At 39.6% G+C, this 18,002-nt stretch overlaps 1 protein-coding gene and 1 pseudogene across 1 annotated transcript; both read left to right on the forward strand.

The window, feature by feature from the left end:
- The first annotated feature begins 1,145 nt into the window (after positions 1-1,145).
- On the forward strand, positions 1,146-1,265 carry LOC129897994 (5S ribosomal RNA; annotated as a pseudogene).
- A 9,982-nt stretch (positions 1,266-11,247) lies between these two features.
- LOC129894727 (uncharacterized mitochondrial protein AtMg00860-like) lies at positions 11,248-12,488 on the forward strand. Its single transcript, XM_055970384.1, has 2 exons — positions 11,248-11,432; positions 12,089-12,488. The coding sequence occupies exons 1-2, from the start codon at positions 11,248-11,250 to the stop codon at positions 12,486-12,488; spliced, it is 585 nt and encodes a 194-aa protein (XP_055826359.1).
- Positions 12,489-18,002: the final 5,514 nt, after the last annotated feature.

The following is an 18,002-nucleotide window of genomic DNA, read 5'->3' on the forward strand; positions in this document are numbered from 1 at the left end:
AAAGTCTAAAACTCCCTTACTAAAAATCCAACTCGGCCAGAAAACCTTTGCCAGGTCCGCGACGTGGACTTGTCGTGGACCTTTCTATTTTGTGTAGTTTCCGAAGAAATCTATATTTCAATCTACGGGTCCTAAAAATCAACCGACACTATTTTCCTGCAGGTTTTGAGGATAATGTGTTATGTGAGCAGCCTAATCCTAAGGCATTATAAAGGCACTTGTGAGCATTTTGAGGGATGTTACAATATCTCCCCTTGGGAACATTCGTCCTCGAATGAGATTCAACTAATATAGAAAGGAAATGGAAAAAGGACTAGCAACCCAACATGAATATGAGGACACTTTGAAAGATTTATAGAACATGTAAACTTCATACTTAACATATTTACCCTTACAAGAATATGAGAGGGTACAAGAAGTATGCTAGCGTTACCTCGCTAGTCCTCATGTTTTACCCTACCTTTTTCTCCCTTATCCTACACTCGGTGTCGGGGTAGATCTTTGGTCCACTCGTGGCCATGTCTAACTCCACCCGTAGCACTAATTCCATCTCGGTAATTTGGCTTAACCTATCTTTGTGTCTCTCGATAGTCAATTACAACTTGGGCTCCCTTACCTAGGACAATAGCTATAGGGACTCCGTAAGGTCCTACCACTCTTTTACTCTACAATTTTACACCTTCTCGGCGGAGTAGGTAACCTTTGATCGAAGGAGCAGGGACTAACATCATTAATCCACAAGTAACATTCCCTCCAGATTCATCTGGCATAGGAGTATGAAGTGAGTCTTGTAGTCCTAGTCATAATGTGGAATTCTCGACCTTGGGTATTGCTTCCTATCATTCATAAATTACATCAGCTGGTACTCTTCCCTTTTGGGTTTTGCTTTTTCGCCCTCAGAGTTGGCTACCAAGTGGTGTTGAAATTCCCTCGCCCACTGGACCATATAGTCATTCTGCAGTTTTCCTCTCATTAACTGGTTCTATGTTGAAGAGCTGTGGCATTTGAGTGTGTCGTCAGTTAGCAATTAGCTAATCCTTCTTGTTTTGCTTAAGCCCTTGTTACAATTGCCTTAATGTATCTTATAATACTCTGGGTACATAATCTCATATCGTTTCTTCGTCGCGAGTTCAGATTCTTCCATCTCGCGCGATCATACCAGCACTAACGCATTAAGTTCCATCAGAATTTTAAAGTTAAGCGTGCGGGGGCGAGAGTAATATTGGGATGGGTGACCTCCCTGGGAAGTCTTCGTGTCACATTTCGTTGTAACATTTTCCATGATGTGCGGGTACTCAATTTAGCCCAAGATTTACCTCAGTGTTGTCTCGCGAGTCTTTATGTTTCGCCTTGTCCTTTCCTCTATTATCTTGCAACCAATATCGGCGTAGACCTTTAGTTCCGCTATGGCCATTTCCCCCCCCCCTTTCTGTACGCACCCATTCATTAGGGTGGGCTACTAAGTAGCGCTAAAGTTCGTTCATATAGTGACCTTTGGAGCCGCTTTGATTCTTGGCTATTATTAGCTAGCATAGCTATAAAGGAATTTGACATATAAGCTCCCCTATCCTCTATTCACTTTGTGCTCTTCTCATTTTCTACCACATGAGGCTCTCTATTCCTTTGTCCTTGGTTATCTATCTATCGCCACATCATTTGCGACCAACTCTATAGCCAACTATATCCTTCATAATGTCTCTTAAGTTGGTTGATATCCTTTCATGGTTACACTCTTTTGTGTTTATATGCAGCTGCCTTCTAGTGTTATGTTGTTCAGGGTCTCGTCAAAAACTTCCTAATGCTGCCTTATGTAGCATTTTGGCTTCCATCCAATTATTGGTAGCTTCCGGACCTTCCAACTTGGTTCAGCAAGATATCTTATTAAAGTTTAGACGTCTATCTCAACTATATTGCCTTATCAATTGCCTCCTCATACTTTTGCCATTTTCTCACTAACTTCCCCCCTTTAGAGGGTACTCGTACTTTCATCTGTTTGCACCTTGCTCTATGTCTCTTTGTCCAGTCTCAATTTCGCCCAACCTCTTCCTCTAATATACTTGGTACTGCATCATGTCTCCATCTATCTACATATTTTATAATTGGACTATCCGCGTACGCAGCCTTGGCTAAATTACGAAGCGATGAGAACCTTTCCATATTTAATGTGATGTCTTATCTACTAATCGATACTTGAATAATGTGACCCAAGGAACAACTCATCCAGGGCCACCTTCTACTTTTCCTTTTCCCAAAATTACTTTGCACTTGTAGTCATTCCAATTCCAACTAGGCAGTGCTAGTATTCCGATGATAACTATTTAAGGTTTTCTTGAAGTAGTAGCTTTATCCCAACCTATATCCTTTGCTTCTTGGGGCGAATAGAAGTTGCGCCATTTTTTCCTTAAGTTTTCTATCCTCGTCCCTTAAGGGTTTCACTATTTTTGAGGCATTGTTATGTACACGCATCATTTTTTTTAATCTTAAGCCCCATGCTCTTACTGCGTTCTCAACACAGGCCTTTAACTTAGTCAATGCGTACTAAGTGTGTCTTACTAGTGGTTCCACTTTATCCCTGCATAGTCATATCACACTGTTTAATTCATACTTACATACCCCCTTTTTAATTCATATTCGTGTTCAGTTCCTGACATCTCTTTGAGGTGCTTCTGTTAGAAGTTCTTTTCCCAATGAGTCGGTGGAGAACTATAAACTGTTATCGTGAACCATTTTCCAACCATTGTTGGAAGAAACCAAAACCTCTTAAACATCACAGTACTTCCCTTTTAATACTTTCCCTACCTGGTCTACTTCTGAGTTTATCCTCGAGCGATGAACAACTAATCTAACTTGCAATTAGGAGTTGGGGGCTTGGTATTTTTTTTCAAAAAGAGTGAAACTCATTCGCGGGACATCTCATCCTTCATCCTGAGCCCTTTGTTTATATTCCTACAGTACAAATACGACTGGAGATACCGTTGTCTAAACTTTACTACTTAAATAAGCTTTTGTTCCTCAGAGATAAAATTCTTCAAGTGAAAAGGGTGCCCCTTATCGACGACCTGAAGGGTACCTCTTACATCTTTAGTTAAACACGGTAGGGGTACTTGGTATCAATTTTCCAGACATCTCAAAAATCTATGTTCCATTCCCTGTTCTTTGTCCTGGGAAAATTTCGACACAGTTTCCTCTGTACTTCTTACAATCCCACAACCTGCACACAGAAAATACCAATAATGCCTCATAGGGCCAACACACACATACACACACACACACACACACACACACACACATATATATATATATATATATATTCATTTCATATCACAGCCGCACAGGGCTTTTGATATCATCTCATATCGCAGCCACACAGGGCTTTCAATGTCAATAATAATATAAAAAAACTAGACTTACCTCATACGTCAAACTTCAAACTGCATTTGTTGCACTTTCTGTCTTCTTTCCTTTCGGTTTCAACTTTACATTTCAATATTACTTCAATACCTTACCCGACGGATATCTTTTATGCCTTTTCTTTACTTACCTGCGTGCTTCGTAATGTCCCATGTCGTTAATTACTTCTTTCGGTTGATGTCGTCCTTCTGTTAAGATCCAAGGTTAGTATAAGGAATTTTCCTATGACTCGGATCTATAGCACGATCTCAGATGTGGAAGAAAGGTAACATCCTAAATATTCTATAGCTTTCTGTTTATAGATGTTGCGCGCAACACATCAATAACCAAGACTCTACTAGACACAGTCTGCAGACAATCCAAGGACGAACTGCTCTGATACCACTTCTATCACGACCTAACCCTGTAGGCCGCGACTAGGGTCTGACCTAGACCCCCCGTACACATGTCTATAAGTTGTGGTCATATTGAACTACAAATAAAACAATATCATGCAATAGAGCCCCATTGGGTGATAACATTTTCATAAACCTGTAGCCCTTTTCGTTTATACCACAACATGACAGGGCACGCAAGCCAATAAGGCTACAATAACATAATAACATATATCATATATCATGTAGACCCAACAGAATCAAACTGACATACACAACCCACATATACATGTCTGCAAACCTCTAAAAATATTAACGACAACACATGGCGGGACAGGGCCCCCGCTATACCCATGAATAGACAAAACAATTTTATATATCCATGGTTCATGTCAATAACTAGGCTCCGATACAATGGAGCCTCTTCCAATTGAGCTTGAATGGAATCCTAAGCTGACGGACTCCCAAACCTGTACCTGTACCTGCGGGTATGAAATGCAGCCCCCCGAAAAAAGGGGGTCAGTACGACATATGAAGCAGGGGATAAAATATCAAAATTGGAAACCTGTACCTGTACTCTGTGAATCATGAAAGCATGCCTGCTCAAATTATACAATTTAGCTGGCCCTTTCAGTGGTACAGTGAATCATATCTATAGGATAATCATAGGCCCGGCGCAATCACCACCTTATTGCAACACATCATCATGATATATATATACATACGTGCCCGACCCTTTAGTGAAGGGCTAAGTGGATAATTCAGTGAGTTGTGCACGAATGCACCCAGCCCGGGACTAGGTGAAAGAAGTGTTACAGTATACACGAGTAGAATAGTGAGTAACTATCTGTAATTCAAATCATTATCAGAGACTCGACAAAATAAGAAAGTTAAGATTTTACTTAAGGACCCGAGTAGTGGTGTAGTCATCTCGAGTGTCCTCTAAATGCCATTACGGGCTGTCTCAATTGAGATCTCGGGGACCCTAGACATGTAGTAACATAGAGCCAAATCATTTATGGAATCAGAAACACTTATTAACTTATAGTGTTTAGGACGTAGAGCCTATACATTTGTTACCCTTTTGACGTATAAAAGTTTCCAGGGAAAGTAGTTCAACTACAATAGGAGTTCAGTATTCAGAAGTAATTAAGAGATGTTTAAGAATGGAGTTACCTCGGAGTTCAGATCAGATTCAACTTACAACTAAAACAAGGACATGCCCAAAGGAAGAAAGAGAATAAGCTCTATATAGTCTATATTTTCCATCAGGTGATCTTCATATACATATTTCTTACTTGGACCTTCATGGGGCTCGGTGAATCACTATGGCATCGTAATCTCATTTTCGTATCAAATACATCTCAATTGAAATGAGAGATAGCTTCCTATACATTACCTTGTGACACATAGAAGCCCTACTAGGCAATACTTAATCTTCACATGAACTCTAATACTGAACAGTGGATAGGGGTTATGAGGCGTACTCGTAATTCTGGGAATGGAATTATCCCCGCACTTCATATACAATTCACTTAAGGCTAAACATTGCCAAAAGGAAAGAAAAATAGTTGTACGAACTTATACCAAAACATGCCAAGAGAAAGCTTTACATACCTTGTCTGAATTATTCCTTATCCTGTTTGCCTCGCCGTCCTTTAAACCTATTCAACATGAAATTAATATGAATATCAACCCCTTTTAACTTCCCAGCACCCTAGGTTACACCTTAGTATTAATGGAATCTATTTCCTTGGTCGTTTCCCCGACTAGTTCTGTTATTCGCTAAGGCGTCGATGAAAATTGGGCAGCACCTCCCCTATAATGTGCCCTATCAAAATTTACAATTAGGTCCCTAAGACCTATAGCCAACAAACAACAACAATATGCAGCAATTCACACCAACAATATAAAACATAAACTCCAAATGACTCGTTCAAAAATATGATATCAAAATAGGGTTTCTAGTTTCCATTTGGCAAATCCTCTAACCGTACAAAGCGGGGGGTCGTGTGGCTGCAACCAGCATCTCCCCCAACTCATTTAGAACATGTTTAGGCCATTCAACAACACATCACACCCCTTCAGCTGCAACTCACAAGAACAACGCCTTACTTTGATGACAATTCGACTATAACAGCTACAATTTGGATTGTCTTCAATGCCAAGCATTTCTATACTATTTTCACGTTTCCAGCCACACAAAAGGTGTATAATACACTCCATAATAATAAAATAAATTCAAATTTGAAAGGAAAAACATCATCTTACCCGAATTTGGCCAAAACCATCAAAGCACAACTCAGAACTTCTCCAAACGCGCTGAAATTGAGCGGGCTGTTCGTGTTACTTCTTAGATGCCCCAAATTGAAATTTTATATTATTAAACACAATTATACAACATAGGGACACTTCAAATAATTAATTGATGGAATGAAACACAGAAGCTTACCTCCAATAGGCCTAACCCGTAGCCCCTCTCTCTTGTCTCCAACGTTTTTCTCATCTTCTTTCTTCTAAGTTTCCAATTGTAACGCTGAAGTTTTGGTTCCGTAAAAATCGTAAAATACATATATACATATCCACGTGCTTAAGGAACACCGTAGATAATTAATTCACGGAAGACAAATCGAGAAACTTACCTTTAAGCTTCCAAAGCCATGGCTGCCTCTCTCTCACGCTTTCTCTCTATGTTTTGGATTGATTTTGGAGTTCCAAATGACTTAAGAGTCATCAAAATACATACATATGGTCCCTTAGGAAGTGACATGTGTCTTCCCCTAAGGGTGACACGTGTCAAGCCCTTATTGGGCCACGGATCCACCCTTAGCCTCCAAGGCTGCCACATGTCCTTAGTGGGGCCCACCCCCAAGTAGGTGGGTCACCTACTTGACGCCAAGCAGGTGGGTCACCTTCTTCTACGTGGTACTTCCCTAGGCTGCCATGTGGCACCTCTTTTTGCTTCCACGTGTTGCCTTCTCCTCTCCCCCATGGGTTCGTAATCTCCTCTTGTTTTAAGAGTCGATGTAATCCGTACTACGTAAGCTTGATATATCCTTAAGTAGCTCAAGTGTATAAGACTTTTAACTTAGCAGCTTACGTAGGTAAATAGAGTCCTACGACTCATTTTTTTAGCCTTCAACTCTTTCCGGATTCTCAAGACTTTATTTCCAACCTTCCCTCTCATGAGGTATCACATTCTTCTTTCCTTGGAGTTGTTTAATGTGTGTGGATAGTAGGGGTCTCATGGCTACTTTCAATAAGATTAGGGACACGTTTCAAGGTTCAAAAGTGTGGGGTGTAACACCTATATATATATGTTTTATGACTTTTAGGTCATATTTATCCAAACAATTAATTCTTATCCAAGAAAATTGTAGAAAAAAAAAGAGAAGAGAAATCCTTAAGCTAGAGAGAAAGAGAGCTAGGGATTTGGGGAGAAAAAAAGGTAAGTTCTCTGATTTTTTTCCATAAATTAATTATCTAGGGTATACCACAAGGGTATGAAGGTGTTATTAATTTAAATTTATGATTTGTATCATCACCAAAAGGATAAAAAACAGCCATAAAGTTTTAGCCGCGCTAGGAGAACTTCCAAAGCGGATTTTGGCAAGTTTTGGCGAGTTTCGGGAAAGATAAGGTTTTTCCCTTACAAAATAGAGTTTATGATGTTGTTATGAATTATATTACATGTATTAAATGAGGCTGGAGGTGGAAAAATTGTATAAGTATGCTTGACGTTAGAAACAAACTAAATTGAAGTTGTTATAGTCAAATCGGAGTCGAGTAGTGTTATGATTGTTGTGATGCGGCTGCAGCTGGGTTGATTGTGTGTTGCAGGGATGGAAAGTTTTCTAAAATGGGTTTGTGTACTTCTGGTTGCATCCACATGACCCTCTGTTTCGTATTGTTATATGTCTTACGAAATAAAGGTTAAAAACTCTATTTTGGCATCGTAGTTTGGAGCTAGTTATTTGGAGTTGTATTGAGTAATGTTGAAGTGATTTAATTGTATATATAGATGATGGTTTTTGTTGGTAATATGGATGATAAGATTAGCAGTTGGATAGGGCAAGTTACAGGGGAGATACTGCCCGATTTCTGGTAACTTTGGAACTAGTAATGAACTAGTCGAAGGAAATGGATACTTGGTTGTAGAGTTGGAAATTGGAAAGTGGAAGTTTATTAACCTTAGTATTGATTTCATGTTAAATATGTTCAAAATATGACGAGGTGAACGTGGTGAAGGGTAATCCATAAGAGGTATGTGAAGCTACCTTTTTTCTCTTGGCATGTTTTTGGCATAAAGATATGAGGCTACCCTTCTTTTCTCTTGATATGTCCTTGTCATATATGATGTTATGAGGAGATGTTTATGCGATTGAGTCCCTTGATAAGCTAGGTATAATATATGTATATAAGGATCGGGACGAACATTCCTCGGTATATGTTACTATCTAAGAATTGGGCCGAACGTTCCTCGGCATATGTTACTATCTAAGGATTAGGCCGTACTTTCCTCTGCACATAGGTATATGATGACTACATGAGAGAAAGTAGAGAGTATATAAATACATCCCTTATTTATTTTGGAATGTCTTAGAATTAAGTAAGGATTAATATGAGCTTTGGGGGTAATTCTATTCATAAGTCTCGAGGGTGATTCATGATTTCTGTTCTTAATTCATGCCTATGATTTCTAAGGCTCTTTTTATATGATCAATAGTGATAATTAAGCGATGATTGATATGACTATCGTCCTAATTTTCAAATGACAATTCATCTTTATTACTTTAGTCAGTCTTTGACAACGTTTTAAATTGCATATGGTTACTTACTACTCTACTCGAGTATACTGTAACTCTTCTTTTACCGAGTCCCAAGCCGGGTACACTATATAAAGACATGATAATGCAATGACATGATCAACTCATTGAGTTCCTCATTAAAAGGCTGGGTACGTATGTATATATATATATGATGATGATGTGATGTGATGTGATAAGGTGGTGATGGCACCGGGCCCTATGATGGTCCTACAATTATGATTCACCGAGTCCCTAAAAGGGATGGCTATATTGTATAATATGAATATGCATGTTTTCATGATCCACAAGGTACATGTATAGTGTTTTCTTAAGTAACGTGTTTATCCCCCTGACTCTCTCTATTTCAGATATGTTTCTAGTTATGCTTTGTATACTCAGTACATAGGTCATACTGACCCCTCTTTGTCGAGGGGCTGCGTTTCATGCCCACAGGTACAAGTACACACTTTGGGGTTCTTCCAGCGTAGGAGTCCAACTCAATAATTAAGAAGTACTTTATTGTGCCGGAGCCTAGATTTTGGTACCAACTCTCGATATATGTATTTATCTATTTACGGGTATGGCGGGAGCCTTATCCTATCTTATGTTACTGTTCTTACTCTTATAGGTCGGAGGATATGTATGTGGGTTGTATATATATGTGAGTTGTATAAGTATGTGTGTACGGTTGTTCCTATATTTTGTGATGGTCTCGTCGTCTTATATGTTATCATGCATGTCGATACATTATAATTCAAACAGTGAACAAGTTTACTTATAATTAGCAGAGGTATATGCGAGTGTCCAGTTCGAGCACCTGTCATGGCCTACGGGGTTGGGTCATGATAGAAGTAGTATTAGAGCGGTCCTTCCTTAGAATGTCCACAGACTATGTCTAGTAGAGTCTTGTTTATAGGTATGTTAAGCACACATCTATAAACAAGAGGCTACAAGACATTTAGGATGTTATCTTTCTTTCTTGTCTTAGATCGTGCGATAGAACTATGTCTTTAGGATGACCTTTCACTAACCTACCCTTATGCTTGCAGTAATGCCTCCGAGGAAAGCAATAACTGCATAAAAGGGCAAGTCGACAGCAGGGGAAACCAGTTAGGCCCCAAGATTTACTAGGGCTCGTGCCCAGCCTATGCCGAGGATTGTGCCATAGTTGGTGAGTTCTACTATGCTACCACCTCTAGAGGGAGTTTAGGGAAGCATTTGCAGGTCCTGAAGCCCCAGTACCAAAGCCTCCAGCCCGATAGCAAGGGGCGGAGGATAGAGCTATGAGAGACGCAGTGCAGTTGTTCACTGTACTAATGGCAGGACAAGCTTAAAGACATGGCCTAGATGATGCAAACAGACAAGACAGCATGAGGGTCCGTGACTTCCTAGCCTGCAATCCTCTGGAATTCCATGGGTCAAGACCTGTAGAAGATCCACAAAAGTTTACCCAATAGATGCAGCGCACACTGCGAATCATTAGGGCGTCAAAGACTGAACTTGTTGAATTAGCTTCATATCAGCTGCGTGATGTGGCTGCTAACTTGTATGAGTCGTGGGAATTGTCGAGGGGCAAGAGTGCTCCTCTATCCGAATGAGATGAGTTTGTAGAAGCCTTTCTTGGCCATTTACTGCCTTTAGAATTGAAATGCGCTAGAGTTTATAAATTCTTATAGTTGAAATAGAGTGGTAGGAGCATTAGAGATTATAGCCTTGAGTTTGACTTATTGGCAAGACATGCGTCTACTATGGTGGCCGATATGGCTGATAGGGTATATCATTATGTGATAGGGCTAGATCATTATCTAATTGATAGTTATATAGCCATGGCTTCTCAGCCAGGCATGGATATTGCTTGATGCATAAGGAGTGTAGGATCGGCATAGAGGGCGTCAGCCCGAGAGAGATTCTGACAGAGGCCAGTGTAAGTGAACTAAATCAGTTGGTTATTATGGTGGCTTTTGAGGCAGGCAGCATTAACAACATGGTAGATATCCCTCCCAGCCATCTTGGAGCGCACCCCTACAGTTTCTAGGTGGATGATTTGAGAACATCGGGTATTCAGGAGCCGAGCAAAGCTCCAGGGTTTCAGGTACACATTTGAACCGGGGTTCTCGACAATCTAGACCCCATTTCCCTAGTGTCCCCATTGTGGTAGACCTTATTTTGGAGAATATCATTCGAATATAGGTGCTTATTTTTCTTGTGGACTCCAAGGCCATATTGCGAGGGAATATCCACTTAAGGGTACTCTAGATGGTGTAGCTCAGCCAACTGGGTCAATTGTGGGGTGGGGTATGCAGACACCCGCAGGCCGTGGCAGAGGCCATGGTAGAGCTTCTAGTTCTAGCGGTCCTTCCAACTGCATATATTCCTTAGCTAGCAGACAGGATTAATAGGCGTCACCCAATGTGGTTACAGGTATATTATCAATCTTTTCCAAGGACATGTATGCATTGATAGATCTAGGCTCTACTTTATCATATATATCCCCCTTTGTTACTAGTAGAATTGGAATAAAGCCTGAGTTAATGGAGTCATTTTAGCTGGCCACACTGGTGGGAGACTCGGTTATAGTAAACCAAATATATAGAAATTGTTTGGTAGATGTATATGATCGTCATACCTTGGCTGACTTGATAGAGTTAGTTATGATGGAATTTGATATTATTATGGGTATGGACTGGTTGGCTTCTTGTCTTGCAACTGTGGATTGTAGAAATAAAGTGGTTCGGTTCCAGCTCCAAGGTGAACCAATTGTCGAGTGGTTAGGGAACACAGTATCATTGAAGGGTACATTCATTTCATACCTCAAGGCAAGCAAAATGATTAGAAAGGGGTATATCTATCATCTAGTCTGTGTGCATAACCTGGAAGCGGAGGTGCCAACTCTCCAATTGATGCCCGTAGTTAATGAATATCTAGATGTGTTCCTAGATGAACTCCCAGGTCTTCCTTCTGAATGGAAGATAGATTTCACTATAGACATGCTACCAGATACTCAGCATATCTATATCCTTCCATATAGAATGGCACCCATAGAGTTAAAGGAGCTAAAGGAGCAGTTGAAAGAATTGCTGGAAAAGGGATTCATTTGGCCCAGCACATCACTATGGGGAGCACCAGTACTGTTTATAAAAAAGAAAGACGGGTCGCTGCGAATGTGCATCGATTAAATGCAACTTAACAAGTTAACAATTAAGAATAGATATCACCTCCCCAGGATTGATCATTTGTTTGACCAATTGCAGGGTGCTAAGTGCTTTTTAAAGATAGACCTGTGGCCGGGCTATCATCAGATGCGAGTAAGGGAAGAAGATATCCCAAAGACTGCATTCAGAACCTGATACAAACATTATGAGTTTAGAGTGATGTCTTTTGGGCTAAAAAATTCTCCAGCGGTGTTTATGGATCTAATGAGCCGAGTGTTCAAACCGTTTCTAGATTTATTTGTGATTGTATTTATTGATGATATTCTTGTTTATTCACAATCAGAAAAAGATACGCGGATCATTTGTGGGTGGTACTAGGAGTACTCCAAGGACAGAAGTTGTACGCTAAGTTATCTAAATGTGAATTCTGGCTGACTTATTTGGCATTTTTGGGGCTCGTTATTAGGACCGATGGTATTCGCATAAACACGAAGAAGATTGAGGTCGTAAAGGCCTGGCCAAGACCTACAACCCTTATGGAGGTACCTAGTTTTTTGGGGCTAGCCGGATACTACAGGCGGTTCATAGAAAAGTTTGCTTCCATTTTGGTTCCTTTAACCAGACTAACTCAAAATGCGGCTAAGTTTCAGTGGACTGATACTTATGAGCGAAGCTTCCAGTTGCTAAAGGATAAATTGACTACAGCTCCTGTTCTAACTTTTCTTGAAGGACCAAACAGCTAGGTTATTTATTGTGATGCTTCCGATGTTTGGCTGGGATGTGTATTAATGTAACATGGTAGAGTTATAGCTTATGCCTCCCGGTAGCTCATAAAGCACGAAAGGAATTACCCAACTCATAATTTGGAATTAGCAGCGGTGATTCATGCATTAAAAATATGGAGGCACTATCTATATGGTGTACATGTTGATATCTATATGGACCAAAAAAGCCTCCAGTACATTTTTAAATAGAAAGAGTTAAATCTACGGCAGAGAAAGTTGCTAGAATTGCTGAAGGACTACGATGTTAGCATTTTATACCACCCAGGGAAAGTGAATGTGGTGGCAGACATACTCAGCTGTAATTTAATGGGTAGCTTGGCAAGTGTACAACTAGAACGAAGGGAGATATTCCATGAGATTTGCCAATTAGCTAGCCTTGGAGTCCGCTTAGCTGATTCGGATGATAGTGGGGTCTCTATTTAAGCAGTTGATGAATCCTCAATCATGGAAGAGATAAAGATATGCTAGTACAAGGACCCTATTCTAACACAGTATAGGGACGTAGCTCTCCAAAAGGAAAATATGCCATTCGAGATCACACCTGGCGGGGTACTATGATATAGAGGCAGAATCTAGGTGCCAGAAGTTATAGGGCTACGGTAGCAAGTACTAGGAGAAGCACACCATGCCTATTATTCGGTTTATCTGAGGTTAACCAAGATGTATCATGACCTCAGCTATTTATATTGGTGGGATGGTATGAAGAAGGATATAGTAGAGTTCATAGCCTAATGCCCAAACTACCAATAGGTTAAAATTGAACATCAGAAACTGGGTGGGTTACTAGTGGAAATGGAGATCCCAACATGGAAATGGGAAGCGATTAACATGGAATTCATTACAGGCTTATCTCGCACTCTCCAAAAATAGGATTTCATATGGGTTATTGAGGATAGGCTGACAAAATAAGCCCAATTCCTTCCAGTTAAGACCACAAACTCAATTGAGGACTATGCGAAGCTATATATCAAGGAGATAGTAAGACTTCACGGAGTTCCCACATCTATTATCTCTGACAGGGGAGCTCAGTTTATATCCAACTTCTGGAGATTATTCCAAGAAGGCTTGGGAATGCAGGTGAATCTTAGTACAATATTTCATCCTCAAACTGATGGATAGGGCGAGCATACTATTCAAAAGCTAGAAGATATGTTGCGTGCCTGAATTATTGACTTTAGAGGTAGCTGCGATGATCATTTACCACTTATTGAGTTTGCCTATAATAACAGCTATCACTCCAGTATCCAGATGGCGCTGTATTAGGCTTTATAGTACAGGAAGTACAGATCCCCTATTGGTTGGTTTGATGTTGGCAAAACTCGTCTAATAGGACCTGACATGGTCTAACAAGCTGTGGAGAAGGTGAAGCCTATTCAAGAAAGATTATTAGTTGTACGGAGTCGGCAAAAGTCATATGTATACGTCGACCTTTGGAATTTCAAGTGAGTGACTGGGTATTCTAGAAGGTGTCTCCCATGAAAGGAGTAATGAGGTTTGGCAAGAAAGGAAAGTTGAGTCCGAGATATATTGGCCCTTACCAGATCCTTCATCGAATAGGTAAGGTGCCTACGAACTAGACTTACCAATAGATTTGGAAGCAGTACATCCAGTCTTCCATTTATCAATGCTTCGCAAGTTGGTTGGTGATCCATCCCAAGTATATGTCATATATCATATCTAGGTCATAGAGGATTTATCCTACAAAGAGAAACCTATCGCCATTCTGGATCGGCAGATTAGAAAATTACGGACTAAAGATGTAGCTTCCATCAAGGTGCTTTGGCAAAATGAGAATCGCAAAGAAATGACTTGGGAAGATGAATAGGAAATGAAACACAAGTATTTGTACATATTCCCTACGTCCACAGGTAATCCCAACTTCTGAACTCTTATATTGGTTACGTGATGAAAGTATTTGTTATTGCAATAGAAAGAAATTTCCCTGTAATTTGTATAAGATCTTGAGGAAGGTTTTTGGTTCACATTCGAGGATGAATATTCTAAAGAGGGGAAGGATGTTATACCTTAAGTTTCTTGAAATACTCTTAAGTTTATTGAAAGGTTCTTAAGATCCTTAGAAGGCACCATGTGAGCCGGATAATCTAAAACTCTATCAAATAACTCTAAGGAAGGGAGAATGAGATACCCTATAATAGAGAAGATTGGAAATAGGGTCGTAAGAATCCAGAAGAAGTTGGAGACCAAATAATGAATCGTAGGACTCGACTTACTTACTTAAGCTACAAACGTGGAAATCTTACATACTTAAGCTACTTGAGTACATACCAAGCTTATGTAGCAAGGATTACATAGGTTTGTAAAGTAAGAGGAGATTACGAACCCACGAGGGGAAAAAGAAGGTGAAACGTAGACGCATGGGAGAGTGACATATGGCAGAAGTTGGAGGTGCCATGTGGAAGTAGCTGGAGCAAGGGGTTGGCCCCCATATCCCAAGTGGCAGCTCATGGTTGTAGAAGGTGGTGTATTGGCCCAATGAGGGTTTGACACGTGTCACCACTTAGGGGTTGACATATTTCACCCCTAAAGTATCCTATATATATATATATATGTTTATGACTTTTATTTCATATTTATCTAAACAATTCATTCTTATCCAAGAAAATTCTAGAAAAAAAGAGAAGAGAAATCCTTAAGCTAGAGAGAAAGAGAGCTACAGATTTGGGGAGAAAAAAAGGTAAGTTCTCCGATTTTGTTCCATAAATTAATTATCTAGGGTATACCACAAGGGTATGAAGGTGTTATTAATGTAAATTTATGATTTGTATCAGCACCAAAAGGATAACAAACAACCATAAAGTTTTAGCCGCGCTAGGAGAACTTCCAAAGCGGGTTTTGGCAAGTTTTGGCGAGTTTTGGGCAAGTTAAGGTTTTTCCTTTAAAATTGGAGTTTATGATATTTTTATGCAGTATATTAAATGTATTAAATGAGGCTGGAGGTGGAAAAATTGTATAAGGATGCTTGACGTTAGAAACAAAGTAAATTGAAGTTGTTATAGACAAATCGGAGTGGAGTAGTGTGTTGTGATTGTGGTGCTGCAGCTGCAGCTGGGTTGATTGTGTGTTGTAGGGATGGAAAGTGTTCTAAAATTGGTGTGGGTAATGTACTTTTCATCCATATGACCATCCATTTCATATTGTTAAAGGTCTTACGAAATAAAGGTTAAAAACTTTATTTTGGCATCGTAGTTTGGATCTAGTTGTTTGGAGTTGTATTGAGTAATGTTGAAGTTATTTGATTGTATATATAGATGATATTTGTTGTTGGTAATATGTATTCTAAGATTAGTAGTTGGATAGGGCAAGTTACAGGGGAGATGCTGCCCGATTTCTGGTAACTTCGGAACTAGTAATGAACTAGTCAAGGGAAATGGATACTTGGTTGTAGAGTTGGAAATTGGAAAGTGAAAGTTTATTAACCTTAGTATTGCTTTCATGTTAAACAGGTTTAAAAGACGACGAGGTGAACATTGTGAAGGGTAATTCATAAGAGGTATGTGAAGCTACTTTCTTTCTCTTGGCATGTTTCTGGCATAAGTATGTGAGGCTGCCCTTCTTTTCTCTTGATATGCCCTTGACATAAATATAATGTTATGATGAGATGTTTATGGAACCGAGTCCCTTGATGGTCCGGGTATAATATATGTATATAAGGATCAGGCCGAATGTTCCTCGGCATATGTTACTATATAAGGATTGAGTCGAACGTTCCTCGGCACATGTTACAATCTAAGGATCAAGCCATATATTCCTCGGCACATAAGTATATGACGACTACCTAAGGGAAAGTAGAGAGTATGTAAAGTTGTCCCTTCTTTCTTTAGGTATGTCTTAGAATTAAGTAAGGATTAATATGAGCTTTGGGGGTATATCTATTCATAAGTCTCTCGGGTGATTCATGATTTTTGTTCTTAAAGATTCTCTGATAGTTAATGTCCTTGACTTTTATGAGTTATTTTATATCGTCTTAATTCATTCCTATGATTTATAAGGCTCTTTTGATATGATCAATAGTGATAATTGATGGATGATTGGTATGACTATCGTCCTGATTTTCAAATGACAATTCATCTTTATTACTTAAGATCAGTCTTTGACAACATTTTAAATTACATATGGTTACTCACTACTCTACTCGTGTATACTGTAACCCTTCTTTCACCTAGTCCCAGGATGGGTACGTAATCATGTGCAGTTTACTGCATTTTTCTCTGAGTCTCTCATCAAAAGGCCTGGTACGCTATATTAAGACATGATAATACAATGACATGATCAACTCATTGAGTCCCTCACTAGAGGGCCGAGTACATATGTATATATATATATATATATATATATATATATATATATGTGTGTGTGTGTGTGTGTGTGTGATATGATGCTATAAGGTGGTGATGGCGCGGGCCCTATGATGGTCGTACAATTATGATTGACCGAGTCCCTGAAAGGGTTGGCTATATTGTATAAAATGAGCATGCATGTTTTCATGATCTACAATGTACAGGTACAGTGTTTTCCTAAGTAACATGTTTATCCCCCTGACTCTCTCTATTTTCGATATGCTTTCAGTTATGCTTTGTATACTCAGTACATATATCATACTGACTCCCCTTTCTCGAGGGGCTGCGTTTTATGCCCGCAGGTACAGGTACACACTTTGGGGATCCGCCAGTGTAGAAGTCCCACTCAGCAATTAAGAAGCGCTCCATTGTTTCGGAGCTTAGATTTTTGTACTAACCCTCGAGGTATATATTTATCTATTTACGGGTACGGTAGGGGCCCCATCCCACCTTTTGTTACTGTTCTTACTCTTAGATGTTAGTGGACATGTATGTGGGTTGTATATGTATGTATGTATGGTTTTTCCTATATTTAGTGATGGTCTCGCCGGCTTATATGTTATCATGCCTGTCGATATATTATAACTCAAACAAGGCATAGGTTTACTTATAGTTAGCAGGGGTATACATGAGTGTCATGGCCTATGGGGTTGAGTCATGATATTTATAGAGTTTAATTAGGTCCTAAAAATGTCTAGGTTCATTAGCTAACAATTTGGGAAAAGTATAAAACTCCCTTATTAATAATCCAACTTGGCCAGAAAACCTTTGCCAGGTCCGCGACGCGGACTTGTCGCCGACCTTTATGTTTTGTGCAGTTTCTTGAGAAATCTATCTTGAGAAATCTACGGGTCCTAAAAATCAACCAAAACTATTTTCCTATAGGTTTTGACCCCCTGATCGATATTTTGAACTCAGATTTTTCAAAAATATTTAGGATAATGCGTTACACGAGCGGCTGAATCCTAAGGCATTCTTAAGGCACTTGTGAGAATTTTCAGGGATATTACAGATAGCGGTATATCTCAAAAAGTAAATTATGTGCTCTCACAAGGTTAAAGGTTTCTCTCAAAGGATTTATGGTATACAATAGCGGTATATGTCACAAAGTAAA

This window comes from Solanum dulcamara, chromosome 7 (assembly GCF_947179165.1).
Source record: "Solanum dulcamara chromosome 7, daSolDulc1.2, whole genome shotgun sequence".
Lineage (NCBI taxonomy): Eukaryota > Viridiplantae > Streptophyta > Magnoliopsida > Solanales > Solanaceae > Solanum > Solanum dulcamara.